The 14,161-nt window shown below is 41.1% G+C and overlaps 1 protein-coding gene across 2 annotated transcripts in view; it reads right to left on the reverse strand.

Moving 5' to 3' along the window:
• GLRA3 (glycine receptor alpha 3) overlaps window positions 1–14,161 on the reverse strand; it is a 73,804-nt gene that overhangs the window by 16,456 nt on the left and 43,187 nt on the right. For both annotated transcript variants that reach the window (XM_082237244.1, XM_082237243.1), the window contains exons 5-7: window positions 12,780–12,862; window positions 7,882–8,019; window positions 5,157–5,371 (exon numbers count right to left, since the gene is read on the reverse strand). In XM_082237244.1, the coding sequence (XP_082093370.1) occupies window positions 5,157–5,371; window positions 7,882–8,019; window positions 12,780–12,862 (436 nt within the window). The remainder of the gene's footprint in view (window positions 1–5,156; window positions 5,372–7,881; window positions 8,020–12,779; window positions 12,863–14,161) is intronic.

A 14,161-nucleotide genomic window follows, 5' to 3' on the forward strand; every position in this document is an offset into this window, starting at 1 on the left:
ATATTTCTTAAAACAAATTTTAAGTGCTAGTGAAGAATAGATCAGTTCTCTTTAGATGTTTAATCAGATTTGATGAAAATATTCACTGTAAGCCAAAAAGGAGCTGATTCACTTTGTTAAAGCATCTATAACTTTTTTTTTGGGGGGGGCATATGTTTAAACTACAAAATAGTACATTCCAGCTATTCAAAACAGTCAGAACTTTAGCTTTGGATCAAAAAGTCTTTGGAGCTAGAAAGAAATATTTTAACTTTTCTCTTATGAATAGCTGGGATGTAGTATATATCTAGAAGCATTTGGAACCATTTAAAGAAGCAGCAAATATTCCACTTTTAGGTCTGAACACAGTATTTTAGCCCTCACCACATCCATTATGACAAAAGAAATTAAGCTACACAGCCAAGTGGACTATTTCTTTTCTTCAGAGACACTGGCCAATTCTTTCTCAGAACTGAACATCTAGTAGTAAAAGTTTCAAACAGTACAACACTTCAGAGCACTTTTTAGTTTCAGTTATATTGATGTACTGTTCTGTTGAAGTCAGCATCAGGGTTTCTTCAAAGTGAAAGGAAACGGAATTTGACCTTGAAACAGTAAATCAAATAACAGAGATCTCACACTAGTGATGCTTTATGTCTGCCATCACCTTGTGAACTACAGGGAATTGTAAGACCTGTATGTACAAATCAGGGTGTTGTAACTGCCAAAAATGTGTTCAGGAAAAAAATAAATAAAGCTACTACTTACAACTATATTCACTATTTTATGGCAATGGGTATCAAGTGGCTATTGCACAAGAGAGTTGCAATACTACTTCTGAGCAGCAGGTTTTGTAATCATAGATTTATTATCATACCTAGCTTAGTCGTTCAAGTGCAGCTATATAGAGAGTTACACATATAATTGAAATAAAGGCTGAAGTGCACTACACAAATGGTTTAGCTTTAATCCCCAAAACTTGCCCCTATTAAAAGATCTTTCAAGGTTTATGAAGGTACACTAGCCACCCCCATCCAGATTCTGCTGAAAACACACTTTCTCTTCAATTATAATGTTTGCAAGTATCAGTAGCATGAGATACCCCATGATTTGTGAATCCACCCACACTGGATTCTTGGTGGTATCTGGAGAAAGCACAAAACTTACAAGATGATGGGCTAAGACAACAATGAGCATTTACAAAGATTATGACCAGGAACTGGTATTGTTTGCCTCAGGGAAGCTATTCTTGGTAGCACCATCATGGCAACTGCAGCTTCAGCTCTAGCCCTCAGCTTGGATCTCAGCAAATCTCTGGACAGTTCCACATGTGTGGGTCTAATATAACTGCCTGTCTTAAGTACTTTTGCTTCCAAAAGTAGTTGTCACCAGAAAGCACTGTTAACTGACCCTAAGAGATCCTGAGGGAATGTGGCACAAAAGGAAGTAGATCTCCCCAGGGCTAAGATCCAAGATGTAAATGAACGACTGCAAGGAATCATAAAACCCACTGACAAATACCCCTTCCTCTTGGTTCATGTGGGAACCAATGACACTGCAAGCAATAGCCTCCAGAAGATCAAGAGACTACGAGGCTCTGGGCAGGAAATTGAAGCAATTAAATGCACAAATTGTCATCTCATCTGTCCTCCCAGTTGAACGACGTGGCCCAGGGAGAGAGGGAAAAATAGTGGAAGTGAACAGCTGGCTTCGCAAATGGTGTAAACAGGAACGGTTTAGATTCTTAGATCACGGACTGCAGTTTCTTGAAGATGGACTTCTGGCAAGCGATGGGCTGCACCTCACAACGGTTGGGGGGAATGTTTTTGCCAAAAATCTCAGAAACCTCATCAGGAGGGCTTTAAACTGACTAATGTGGGGGAGGGAGACAGTGCTCCTGAAGGTAGGAGTCTATCAATTGATGAAGATGATCATCCAAATGTCATAGACCAAATGGAGCAAACAGCACGCAGACCTAGTAGTGGGAGGAAAAAATCCTTAAATAAGAGACACAGGGGAATGATTAATGGACTTCAATGTTTGTACACTAATGCGCAAAGCATGGGAAATAAACAAGATGAGCTTGAGCTCTTGGTACAGCAAACTAAATATGACATAATAGGCATCACTGAAACCTGGTGGGATAAGTCCCACGATTGGAATGTAATAATGGAGGGATACAATCTATTTCAGAGAAACAGACCAGACAAGAAAGGAGGAGGAGTGGTGTTATATGTCAGGGATATGTATACCTGTGAAGAGATCCAAGATTTAGAACCTCAAAGCCAAAGTGAGAGCATTTGGGTCAAAATTAAGGGAGAGAAGAATAACAGTGACCTCATTGTGGGAGTTTACTATAGATCCCCAAGCCAAACGGAGGGCATAGATGATGCCTTCCTGGAACAGATGGCCAAGCATGCAAAAGGAAGGGAGATAGTAGTAATGGGGGACTTCAATTACCCAGATATTTGTTGGATGTCAAACTCAGCCAAGAGCATAAGGTCAAACAGATTCCTCACTGGCCTTGCAGACAACTTCATTGTCCAGAAAGTGGGAGAAGCAACAAGAGGAACAGCCATTTTAGATCTGGTCCTAACCATTGTTGACGACCTGGTTAGTGGGGTAGAAGTGGAAGGATCAATAGGCACGAGTGATCATGCTCTTCTGAAGTTTACTATACAGCGGAAAGGAGCAGCCAAGCATACTAGGACTCAATTTCTTGACTTTAAGAAAGCCGACTTCATAAAACTTAGGGAAGTACTGGGTGAGATCCCATGGACAGTAATACTAAAAGGAAAGGGAGTTCATGATGGCTGGGAGTTTGTTAAGAGGGAGATAGTAAAAGCACAACGTCAGGCAATACCAATGAGACAGAAACATGGAAGGTGCCTAAAGAAGCCAGGGTGGCTATCTAAAGAACTTTTAACTGAGTTAAGATTAAAAAAGGATGTGTACAAAAAATGGAAAAGGGGGGAAACCACCAAAGAGGAATTCAAACAAATAGCCAGCACGTGTAGACACAAAGTCAGAAAAGCTAAAGCACAGAATGAACTCAGGGTTGCTAGAGAGGTTAAAAGCAACAAAAAAGGCTTTTATGGGTATGTTCGTAGCAAAAGGAAGAACAAAGAAACAGTGGGGTCACTCAGAGGAGAAGATGGTGAAATGCAAACAGGGGACACAGAAAGGGCTGAACTCCTCAATGCCTTCTTTGCCTTAGTCTTCTCCAATAAAGAAAACAATGCCCGACCTGAAGAATTTGGAGCAAATGATTCAGCAGAGGAAACACAGCCCAGAATAACTAAGGAGATAGTACAAGAATACTTGGCTAGTTTAGATGTATTCAATTCTCCAGGGCCAGATGAACTGCATCCAAGAGTATTAAAAGAACTGGCAGATGTGATCTCAGAACCACTGGCAGTCATCTTTGAGAATTCCTGGAGAACAGGGGAAGTCCCGGCAGACTGGAGGAGGGCAAATGTTGTCCCTATTTTCAAAAAGGGGAAAAGAGAGGACCCAAATAATTACCGCCCAGTCAGTCTGACATCAATACCAGGGAAGATTCTGGAGCAGATCATTAAGCAAACAGTCTGTGAGACCTAGAAAGGAATGCTGTGATCACCAATAGTCAGCATGGATTTCTGAAAAATAAGTCATGTCAGACTAACCTGATCTCATTTTTTGACAGAATTACAAGCCTGGTAGATGAAGGGAACGCAGTAGATGTAGCCTACCTTGATTTCAGCAAGGCATTTGACAAGGTGCCCCATGATCTTCTTGTAAAGAAGCTGGTAAAATGCGGTCTTGACTATGCTACCACTCAGTGGATTTGTAACTGGCTGACTGACCGAACCCAAAGGGTGCTCATCAATGGTTCCTCTTCATCCTGGAGAAGAGTGACTAGTGGGGTGCCACAGGGTTCTGTCTTGGGCCCGGTCTTATTCAACATCTTTATCAACGACTTGGATGATGGACTCAAGGGCATCCTGATCAAATTTGCAGATGACACCAAACTGGGAGGGGTGGCTAACGCCCCAGAGGACAGGATCACACATCAAAACGACCTTGGCAGATTAGAGAACTGGGCAAAAACAAACAAGATGAATTTTAACAGGGAGAAATGTAAAGTATTGCACTTGGGCAAAAAAAATGAGAGGCACAGATACAAGATGGGTGACACCTGGCTTGAGAGCAGTACATGTGAAAAGGATCTAGGAGTCTTGGTTGACCACAAACTTGACATGAGCCAACAGTGTGACGCGGCAGCTAAAAAAGTCAATGCAATTCTGGGCTGCATCAATAGGAGTATAGCATCTAGATCAAGGGAAGTAATAGTGCCACTGTATTCTGCTCTGGTCAGACCTCACTTGGAGTACTGTGTCCAGTTCTGGGCACCACAGTTCAAGAAGGACACTGACAAACTGGAACGTGTCCAGAGGAGGGCAACCAAAATGGCCAAAGGCCTGGAAACGATGCCTTATGAGGAACGGCTAAGGGAGCTGGGCATGTTTAGCCTGGAGAAGAGGAGGTTAAGGGGTGATATGATAGCCATGTTCAAATATATAAAAGGATGTCACATAGAGGAGGGAGAAAGGTTGTTTTCTGCTGCTCCAGAGAAGCAGAGCAATGGATCCAAAGTACAAGAAAGAAGATTCCACCTAAACATTAGGAAGAACTTCCTGACAGTAAGAGCTGTTTGACAGTGGAATTTGCTGCCAAGGAGTGTGGTGGAGTCTCCTTCTTTGGAGGTCTTTAAGCAGAGGCTTGACAACCATATGTCAGGAGTGCTCTGATGGTGTTTCCTGCTTGGCAGGGGGTTGGACTCGATGGCCCTTGTGGTCTCTTCCAACTCTATTATTCTATGATTCTATGAATATAAAACAAACACCCTGCTGCAGAGAAAGGAATATCTCCGATGAGAATCTACATTTCCACCACCAGCAGAGAATCTGACATAGTTGAAAATGATTAAAGCAATTTAAGGTTAATTTACAAGGTGAAAATGTCCTTTGCTACTGCAGTTCTTCCATAAACTGTGCTATACTGTAGATATATTGCTAGTGGCACGTTTTTTAAGACTAGGAGGGCTAACACACAATATATGGGGGGGGAATAGCCCCATGTTCAATGAGGAGCAAAACACACAGAGAGAAACATATAAAGTCCAAGAGCTTGCATACCTTTGGCAGGGAAGCCCGTGACCCTGAACTCTGTGTTGTCATGGTGAGAACTGTTGTTATTCCTAAAGCCACTCTTGCTGGTGCTGCATCCATATTGATCCAAAACGACACCCAAGAAAGTATGACAATTAGGAGGCTGGGTATGTACATCTGAATGAGATAATAGCCCATCTGTCTTTCAAGGTGGAATCGAACTTCAATGCATGTAAACTTGCCTAGTTACAACAGAGACAAATTGTTAGCGGAATTAGCTGCGGGTTTTTTTTATCAGCGGTAAGAAATGCAACGATACAGCAATTTTTTTAAATAGCTTTCTGTTTATAACAATTGATGAAAGTGACTAATTCAGGAATCAGCTACCTAAGGCCCATAGACCACAAGCGGCCCATGGGGGTCATTTAACCGGCCCATGGATGCCCACCACCTGCTCGGGGACTCCCGCTGCCTGCTTGGTTGGCTCCTGTGAACCACGCTAAACTGGCGTGGAGCAGAGCACGGACCGCCTTCCGCGATGCTGACCGGCTTCCCATTGGCTGCAGGAACCTGCACACTCCTCCTCCGTGCCGGAAGGAGTGTCGGAATTAGTGTTTGTGTGTGTGTGTGCATGCGCACATGTGCACACTCTCACCCACCGCAGGACCGTGAACCGGCCCAAGCCACAAAAACTTTGCTGACACCTGGACTAATCTATAAATTTTTTCAGGTTTTTCTTACTCTTTCCCATTTCTATTTAGGGGAAAAAATCACATTCATATGATTCACAGTATACTTAAATCATGTTACATGCCAGAGACAAACAGCGGGTAGCCTTTCATGTCATGATTGTGAACTTCTAGAACAGGTGATACTGACTGGACTTGTGTTCTGAAGAGAATGCTGGACTAGGTAGACTTTTCATTTAATCAAGCAAGGAGTTTCTTAAGAGTACTGGAGAACACAGGCTTTGGGTTATTCAATCATTTGTAACATTACTCTGACTTTTCATAATAACACTGCACAGTCACAACACAACTTTGAAGGCCACTTTAACAGCCATGACTCCCCCCAAAGAATCATGAGAACTGTAGCTTGTTAACAGTGCTGAGAGTTGTTAGGAGACAACCCACAGAGCTACAGTTCCCAGCACCATTAACAAACTACAGTTCCCAATAGTCTTTGAGGGAAGCCATGACTGTTAAAGTGATGTAAGAGTACTTGAATTGTGTGGTGAGGCTATGACCTAAGTCAACTGGAGTGCTTCTCATGCAAATAGGTGTTTTAACCCACAATATTACAAATGTCTTCATCAGAACCTGCTTCTGCATTAAGGAATCCAGTTTGAGCTTTGTACAAGGCCTGATGGAAACTGGAACATTAATTTTGAAAGACAGGGAGTATAAAGAGCAAAAACTAAATTCATGATAAATGCAAGAGAGAGAGAGAGAGAGAGAGAGAGAGAGAGAGAGAGAGAGAGAAGCAAGCAAAATACAGTTTGCTATGTGTGAGGAAAGAAGTCATGCTGTTTTCTTGGGAAACTGCTTACTTAAATCATTGTTAATAATTCTCCATTTTCCCCTCTGATCATTTTATTTAAGCAAGGAACTCTTATTACAGAGATTGGCATATGGTTTGTTCCACAGGTTGATCAACAGAGGCAGAGGCATAGCTCTGCCAGCTGACACAAAGGTGATTAAATTTCTGTTTTGCTATCTACCCAGCAGCAGTCTTGCTCTACTATATTTCTGTCCAGAAGCTAAAATATCGGCTAGGGTTGTTCTGAACATTCCACCTTGCTGAACTTTTGGTGGGCTCAAAGAGGGACCATCTTTTTTTTATGCTAGAAATAATGCTACATTATCAGGTAGCACAATTTCCAGGGACATTCCAGGGCTGGTTTGAAAGCACATGGCTTTGTAGCCACATGCCCTAGCTCTTACTTTTAAGAAAATGTTTTTTTTTTAAAAAATGGATGTAAAGTCCTCAGATCACCTCACAGTATTGTAAGCTTACTATGTACTCTCCCTCACATGACTTTCTTTCTCCCCTGGATATTGCCCAATTCCTTCCCTTTTATGCTTTTCTTTCAGAGTCCATGGATAATGGGTACTGAGACTTAGGACCCAGGTGAAAAGATGTGGTGGTATTATTATTATTATTATTATTAGTCTTAATTACCCACCCTTCACCCTAAGGTTTCAAGGTTACAACATTTTTTTTTTAAATGGTATGTTCTAGAATGTGTGAGACTTAGGTTCAAATCTCTGTTCAAACATGAATTTATTGGCTTCGGTTAACTGAGTCTAGAAAGAGCTCTGACAGGAAAAATGGAAGATTCCAACAATCTACCTGATTTCATTTGTGTTTCATTGCATGCCTCTTCCCCAGCTTCTTTGGCTTTCACCCAAAACCAAACCTCCATGTACTTCTGCTCCCTTGTGTCTTCCTGCTTCCCTCTTGCCTTTCTTAAGCTCCTACATGTAAAATGGGCTCATAAAACTATAGTTTGGATTCTTTCCCCCCCACTTCAAAAGTCTGGTGCTGTTTTTCCTATGAGATTACGATCCCCTTGGTTGCCACTTGGTGGTGGCAGCCATAATGTTCAGCAGACAACATCCCATCGCTCTCCACAAGCCATTGCTGCTTTGTCATCACTTGTTTTGAGTACATTGCTGAATACTCCTAATGACTAACAGGAAAGAGAAACAACAGGACTTTCAGTTGTCAACAAACTACGTGATTCTTCTACCTGTGTTGTAATGCTTGGTGCAGTAACATAAATCTTTATCTTCTTTCAACAGAAACTGTGGCAAAGTGAGTCCATCGGCCACCTGGACAGCTCCCTTTTCTTGCCACTCAAAGATGAGATCGTTCATCGTGTATCCAACTAGGAATTAAAAACAAAGCATACAGAAGATGTTGTCATAACATAACATTTGCTTAATCTCCAGATTCCATTATGAAGGGAAATTTTCAAATTTTGCCTGAGATTTTCCTAAATGAAGAAAAGATATTTTCTTCTTTATCATTCTTATTCTTATTCTTATTATTATCACCATCACCACCATAATCATCATCATCAGTGTAAACTGTAGGAGGAAAAGTTTCTGACATCCTGGCTCAAATTAAGCTCAGAGTATCCCCATTAAATGTGCTGATCTATGAAATCAGTCCTTATTAATTTCATCAAAATTGACCAGATGTTTTGAAATATTCCATCTATTTGTTTGTCTTCCATGAGGTTTTCTTTTGATGCTCAGCTGGGCAGTGATGACAACAATGCAAAAAGGTATAGTGTAAATGTTTCCTGTTTTAGTTTGGATTCCTGTGTTCTTTTGTGTCTGAAGTTTTTAATAACTATCTAGAAAGCAACCCTAGCTCTAAAATGCTGTTATCCTGTATATAACCTTACTGCTGTGTTTCTCAATGAACAATATCATGCAATATTACCCTATTACAAATCCATAGAAGAAGCTTACAGAGAGAGAACCACAGATGCATATATTTTATCACACCTTGTATACATTCAGATGAAAACCAGCTGTGTGTAAAACAAATTATCATTTGAAGCATGTAGATTCTAGCCAGGAGTAAAATCTCATGAGTGCAACTCATTGAACTGACAAGGAACAACTGCTATGTCAAAATGGATTTTCAGAAATGAGATTCATTCATTTAATATGTATTTTAATTATAATTATCTGCCATGGCCACTAACTCGTTCTATGTTACAATTCATTTAACTATGAAAAATGCATAGGCAATTGCTGATACAATATTTTCTTTCTACCTTTTGTCCTTTTGAAGACATGAGGCAACCTGAAATTCACTTTTTCACAGCTATGTTTTAAAATCACTAAGAAAAAGATATCAGACTAGTGAAGGTTGAGATAGTATAAATTATTCTACAGGGTTGTAGCTGGGTTGAATTTGTGCTTTTCATATATACACACTATATAGCCTGTGCCAAAACTTGCATTGCACCAGCATGTACCTAATCTGTAACAACAGATATGCCAATTTTAATAAATCTGGCATTATGGGAGCAACAAGACAGCACCCTAGGCAGATATGCCAACAAAACACATCTAGTATTCGGGTTCCATTATCAAAAGTAAACCATTTTAGCATTATATAATAGGCACATGGAAGAGACACTTAAGGGATTTTCTCCACAGATAATACAGAAATTAAGGTGAAAGCCTTGGATATTCAGATGTCATTAACTCAGCAATCCTATAGTTCCTCGGAGGGCATCTCAGGGGCCATACAAAACATTAGATCTCATTCTCTGAGTTCAGAGAGAGCGCTACAATAGGAATGGTGGTCTGATTTAAATTCCTCCTCCCCAGTGCTGTGGAAAGATGTAAAGCCTGCCCCCAAAGTCAGGACAGTCCCACAAAGGGATCTGTTGGCATGGTTTGGATCTTGTGACAGAGTGGTTTAAGACAAGCTTTCGCAACCTTGGGTTCCCAATGTTGTTGGACTAAAGTTCCCATCATCCCTAGCTAGCAAGACCAGTGGTCAGGGATGATGGGAGTTGTAGTCCAACAACATCTGAAGACACAACATTGAGAAAGAAGGGTTTAAGGGAATGTATGCCAGCCCAGGAGCTGGTGTAAATGAAGCATCAGGAAAATCAGGAAAAGTACACAAAACATGCCTCCACCTTCACTTTCATCCTACTGGGAGAGAGCTCAGTGGGGGTGTTTGATAAGGCAGAGAAAACACCTTCAGTCTCCTTTTCTTCTACCCCATGGTCTTATGGATGTTCACAGGAAGAAAGGTTCTTGTTCTATCCTTTCCCCTCAAAATGAATCTTTGGAAAGTTGAGGGGGTCGTGCTCCATCCCTCATGGCTCAGGAGGCCCCCTCAATTGTTCAGAGAGGCTATTCTTGTGAACTTATCTAAGGATGGAAGCTTTTAATATCTATTATACGACAGTATGTGTTGTTTTTAAAGATGTGACCTAACACTATATAAGCCTGAGATTTTACACACTTCTTGTCTATCAAAGAATAAAGAGTGGTGGCATCAGCACTATTTTTAGGGTGTCTTTCTTTGCCAGTGTGTGATCCCAAACAATCAGGAATCACAAGGAGAACATGGTTTCCTTGCATCACATAGCTGATCAAATTCATGGTGGTGTCACAAAGGGTAGACAAAACTTTTCCACTGTTCTCTCTCTGAATTGGCCAGGGAGAATGAATATGTTTGTACACATTACCCAGGCAACTGAGCCACATTCCCTATTTTGCCACAATGTGCTAACAGTTATATTGTTTTCCAGGGCTACGGCGCAAGAATTTTGCTGGAACCAATTTCTAGTTGCACTAGGTTCTGCTTGTCTGGCTGGGTCAGATGGTAGACATAATGTAATGCAATCTTTACGTACACCCCCATTTACATTTTGCAACAATGGGAAGTTAGTTAGGATTGGTGAAAGGAATTCCAGCACAGTTTCCTCTTCCACTTTCCCTGGACTAACACTTCCCTTTGAACAATGGTACAGGAATTACTGAAGAGGATAGACATGTTATGCGGGATCAAACTAACACTCCATGCATTAAGTTTGTACTGCAATAAATATATTACAGCACATTCCATGAAGATCCCATTCAGTTCAATGGGATTACATTTTAAAGTGCCACATGACTATTTTCTGCTTTTGCTATAACATTGTCCCATACATGACACTGTCAATGAGAAAGCTATGTATCTTTTTACATGGCAATTTAGTTCATTTTAATTTATAATATCAAAATTTATAAGTGATCTTCATGGACAATTAGGAGACTACATAACCTACTAAAGGATGAGTGCATCATTGGCTACAGTTTAGAAATTATTAGAACAGCCTGCCAAAACAGTGAGACTTTGGACTGATCCTGTGAGCAGTTGGCAGTCCCCCGTTCTTTCCCAATTCAGTAAGATTAGCACTTTAGACTGCTTTGTTGATAACAGTGTCAAACTTATTTCATTTCATTGCAATCATGAGCTGACCCAAGACATATAAATATATTAGGAGAACTCTGTGTTAATGCACCAGAAATGACATCATTATCAAATACAGTCTGTGCAGCAGAGGGCAGAAAGTCACTGCACTTGCCTCAGTGGGGAAGAGTGGGATTGTGAAGAGATGGGAGCAGACAAGCAGACCATGGTGTGTTCAAACAGCCTTTCAGAAACTGCCAAGCAAGCTACATTTTTGTAATTCTACATGCTTGATACAGGGTAGAACCAATAGGGATATGATTAACAGTCAGTATGATAGGACAGACTTGGATAATAAGCTTGTAGCATGATGCCTACATAGCAAAAAATATCACCCATGGGCATCAAAGTCTACCTTCTAGGATTGCCATATTTTGAAGAGCAAAGAAAGGGGGCACTCTGACGACTCTGATTTTAAATACCCCTGCTATATGTAGCCTATAGAAGCTGTGATGTATTGCTGAGGGGGGTAGGTAAGAGAAGAGAAGAGGAAAGCAAGTTTTCAGCCACCAGTTATGTCTATGTCTCTTCCAAAAAGTATAGACAGAGACATTTGGGCAAATTTGAAAAATCCACTCAGAAGAAATTTAACCCCTGAAAAAGAAGTGTCCTGGGAAAAGAGGCACCTAGTAACCCTACTTATCCCTGAGCTTTGACTATGTGCCACCTGCAGCCCAGTCATCCTGGATAAGAAACAAGCCCTCTTCAGGCATTGTCTCCACACAATCCAATTCCTGTGGAGGAAGGCAGTGGAGACGCATTCACTTGTCCTGCTGCCATCTTCACATCCTTGTGGCCTGCCCCTCCATTGGCCACATGTTGGAGTAGTGTCTGAAGAGTGGTGTCTATTCTATATGTGCCGGAGGTTCTAAAGCACAGGGAGACAAGCAGGCTCTTTCTTCAGATATCCTACCCGGCAACACGTAGCCACCAGGGGTATGGGATCTGTGGAAATGCTAAGGATATAGTGGGGGCAGGAGGCACAGCCCCATTCTCTTCCTCCATGTGATTATGATCATATGGAGGAAAAGGATTTAAACTATGGTGAGGGGCTTTACTGGGGAAATTGGTGACCTATACTTGTCCCACAAAGCCTAGTCTAGTCTACAAGCTGATAACTAATACAAGTGGTGGACTCTGTGGCCTTAAAATAGAAAAACACAGTGACTGTGTTTCCACTCTCCAAAATTCGGGGTATCATTCAAAGAGGTTGGGGAGATGAGTATTTTCTTCATGGAGAAACGTGTATTCTGATCCCGAAACAAGGGGATCATTATAATTATTTAGGATTGATTTTTGGCATAATTCACAAACTTTGGCCACTAGACTGCTGCTCATTCAATCAGACTTCCTCTTTCTCTCTTCCCCTGCAACCCCTCATGCTCCCCAAATTAGCTTTGGAGGGTCCTACAAGCAGAAGTAGAGGAAGGTCTGATTGTGCAGAGGGAAGTCCATTCCACTTCTGCAGGGATACCATTGGATTTCACCCATTACTGCCTATAATATTTGATCCATATAACATCAACATGATACACGATGCATTTGAAGAAGGCAGCTTTTGCCTATGAAAGCTTATGCTGCAATACTTAAGTTGCCTTCAAGGTGCCACAGGACTATGTGCTATGAACATGAGAATACTATGTTCACACTTACAGCTTTCCAGCTGCATGATACATGTTTGGACATCCATTGGGAAATTTTTGAGGTCCATTGGGCAGGAGAGTATTAAAGTCAATCTGAAAGAATACAGAAGAACTATTATAAAGTGAATGTTGGCCAACACACATTGTCTCATATTCAAAATTACTACACACACACACATCAATTATGCAATAAAGAACAAGAGTCTTGGAAAGCAGGCAGGTGTACAAACGATTTAGGCATTTGGAAAATAATATGAAGTCAATATGCTTAATTCGTGGGGGGGGGATAAGGTTTTCAATTCTACCTTACTTGGAAGTAAACCCCATGAAAATAAATGAAGCTTACCCCTGAGTAAACAAGTTTTTCACCACAGCATTTTCTAAATACAATTCCTGCCCTGATCAAATTGTATTGTAGCCTAGACCCTAATCCTGCAAGTCCGTATTAGTTGTTTGTGATAGTACAACCAACAGCAATTTAAGTCTTTCAAATAAAAGCCCTCTGAGCCTGCTGGAGGAAACCTTCTGTTTCCTACAAGGAAAGCTGATCCTTTATGATTTCAGTGAAAATGTTGCACTGGTATCCTCTGTCCACAGGTGCCAGAAAGGTAGAATGAGTTAATGGAAGAATCTCCTAACAAGAGTGAAAATGAGGGACCTTTGGAAAACAACATTCACAGAGTTGTTTTTGCCCCCCCCCCGGGAGGAACTATCTAAGAAGGGGTGAAATCTAAACAATGTTACACTTTTCACAACATTGTACAACGATCTACACATAGATTTCTCAAAGGATGAAAAGAGTAGTGCCAGAATTGGCTCTGTGTGTGTCTCCCATTTCATAAAGGCAGCAGGGAAAAGTCACTTTGTGTCAGAGACCTGACCCTGACCAAGGGGCAGCTATTACTGGGTGGTTAACTTTCTGGATCATGGTCAGAACTTGGGTCCAAGTCAGGTCTTGAACCAAGAACCTGAGAAACATCCGGCAGAGATTTCAAACCCAGGTTTGATAGTTACTTCAGTTCCAATGAACTTTATCAGTTTAATAGATTTTATGCTGCTGCTGCTACATGATTGTGGTCATGGAGGGGGAAAAGGCAATTCTGCACAGCTCTTATTTATTTGACTTCACTTTAAATGTTTTCATAGTTCTCTTAAAACTACTATTATCTGCTACATATGCTTAACTGAGTCATCAACACACCCCAAATGGTGGCAAAGACTTCTTCTTTTTAACACACATTGCATACTTACACTATGGACTTCACTAACACTAGATAGCCACCAGCTCAGATGGTTTTAAAAGATTATACAACTTCATGAAGACAAAGCTATAAATAGCTACTAGTAACATGCTACCTCCTGGATCAGAGGCAACATGCCTATGAGTATCAG

This window comes from Podarcis vaucheri, assembly GCF_965113315.1.
Source record: "Podarcis vaucheri genome assembly, chromosome: 9".
Classification (NCBI taxonomy): Eukaryota; Metazoa; Chordata; class Lepidosauria; order Squamata; family Lacertidae; genus Podarcis; species Podarcis vaucheri.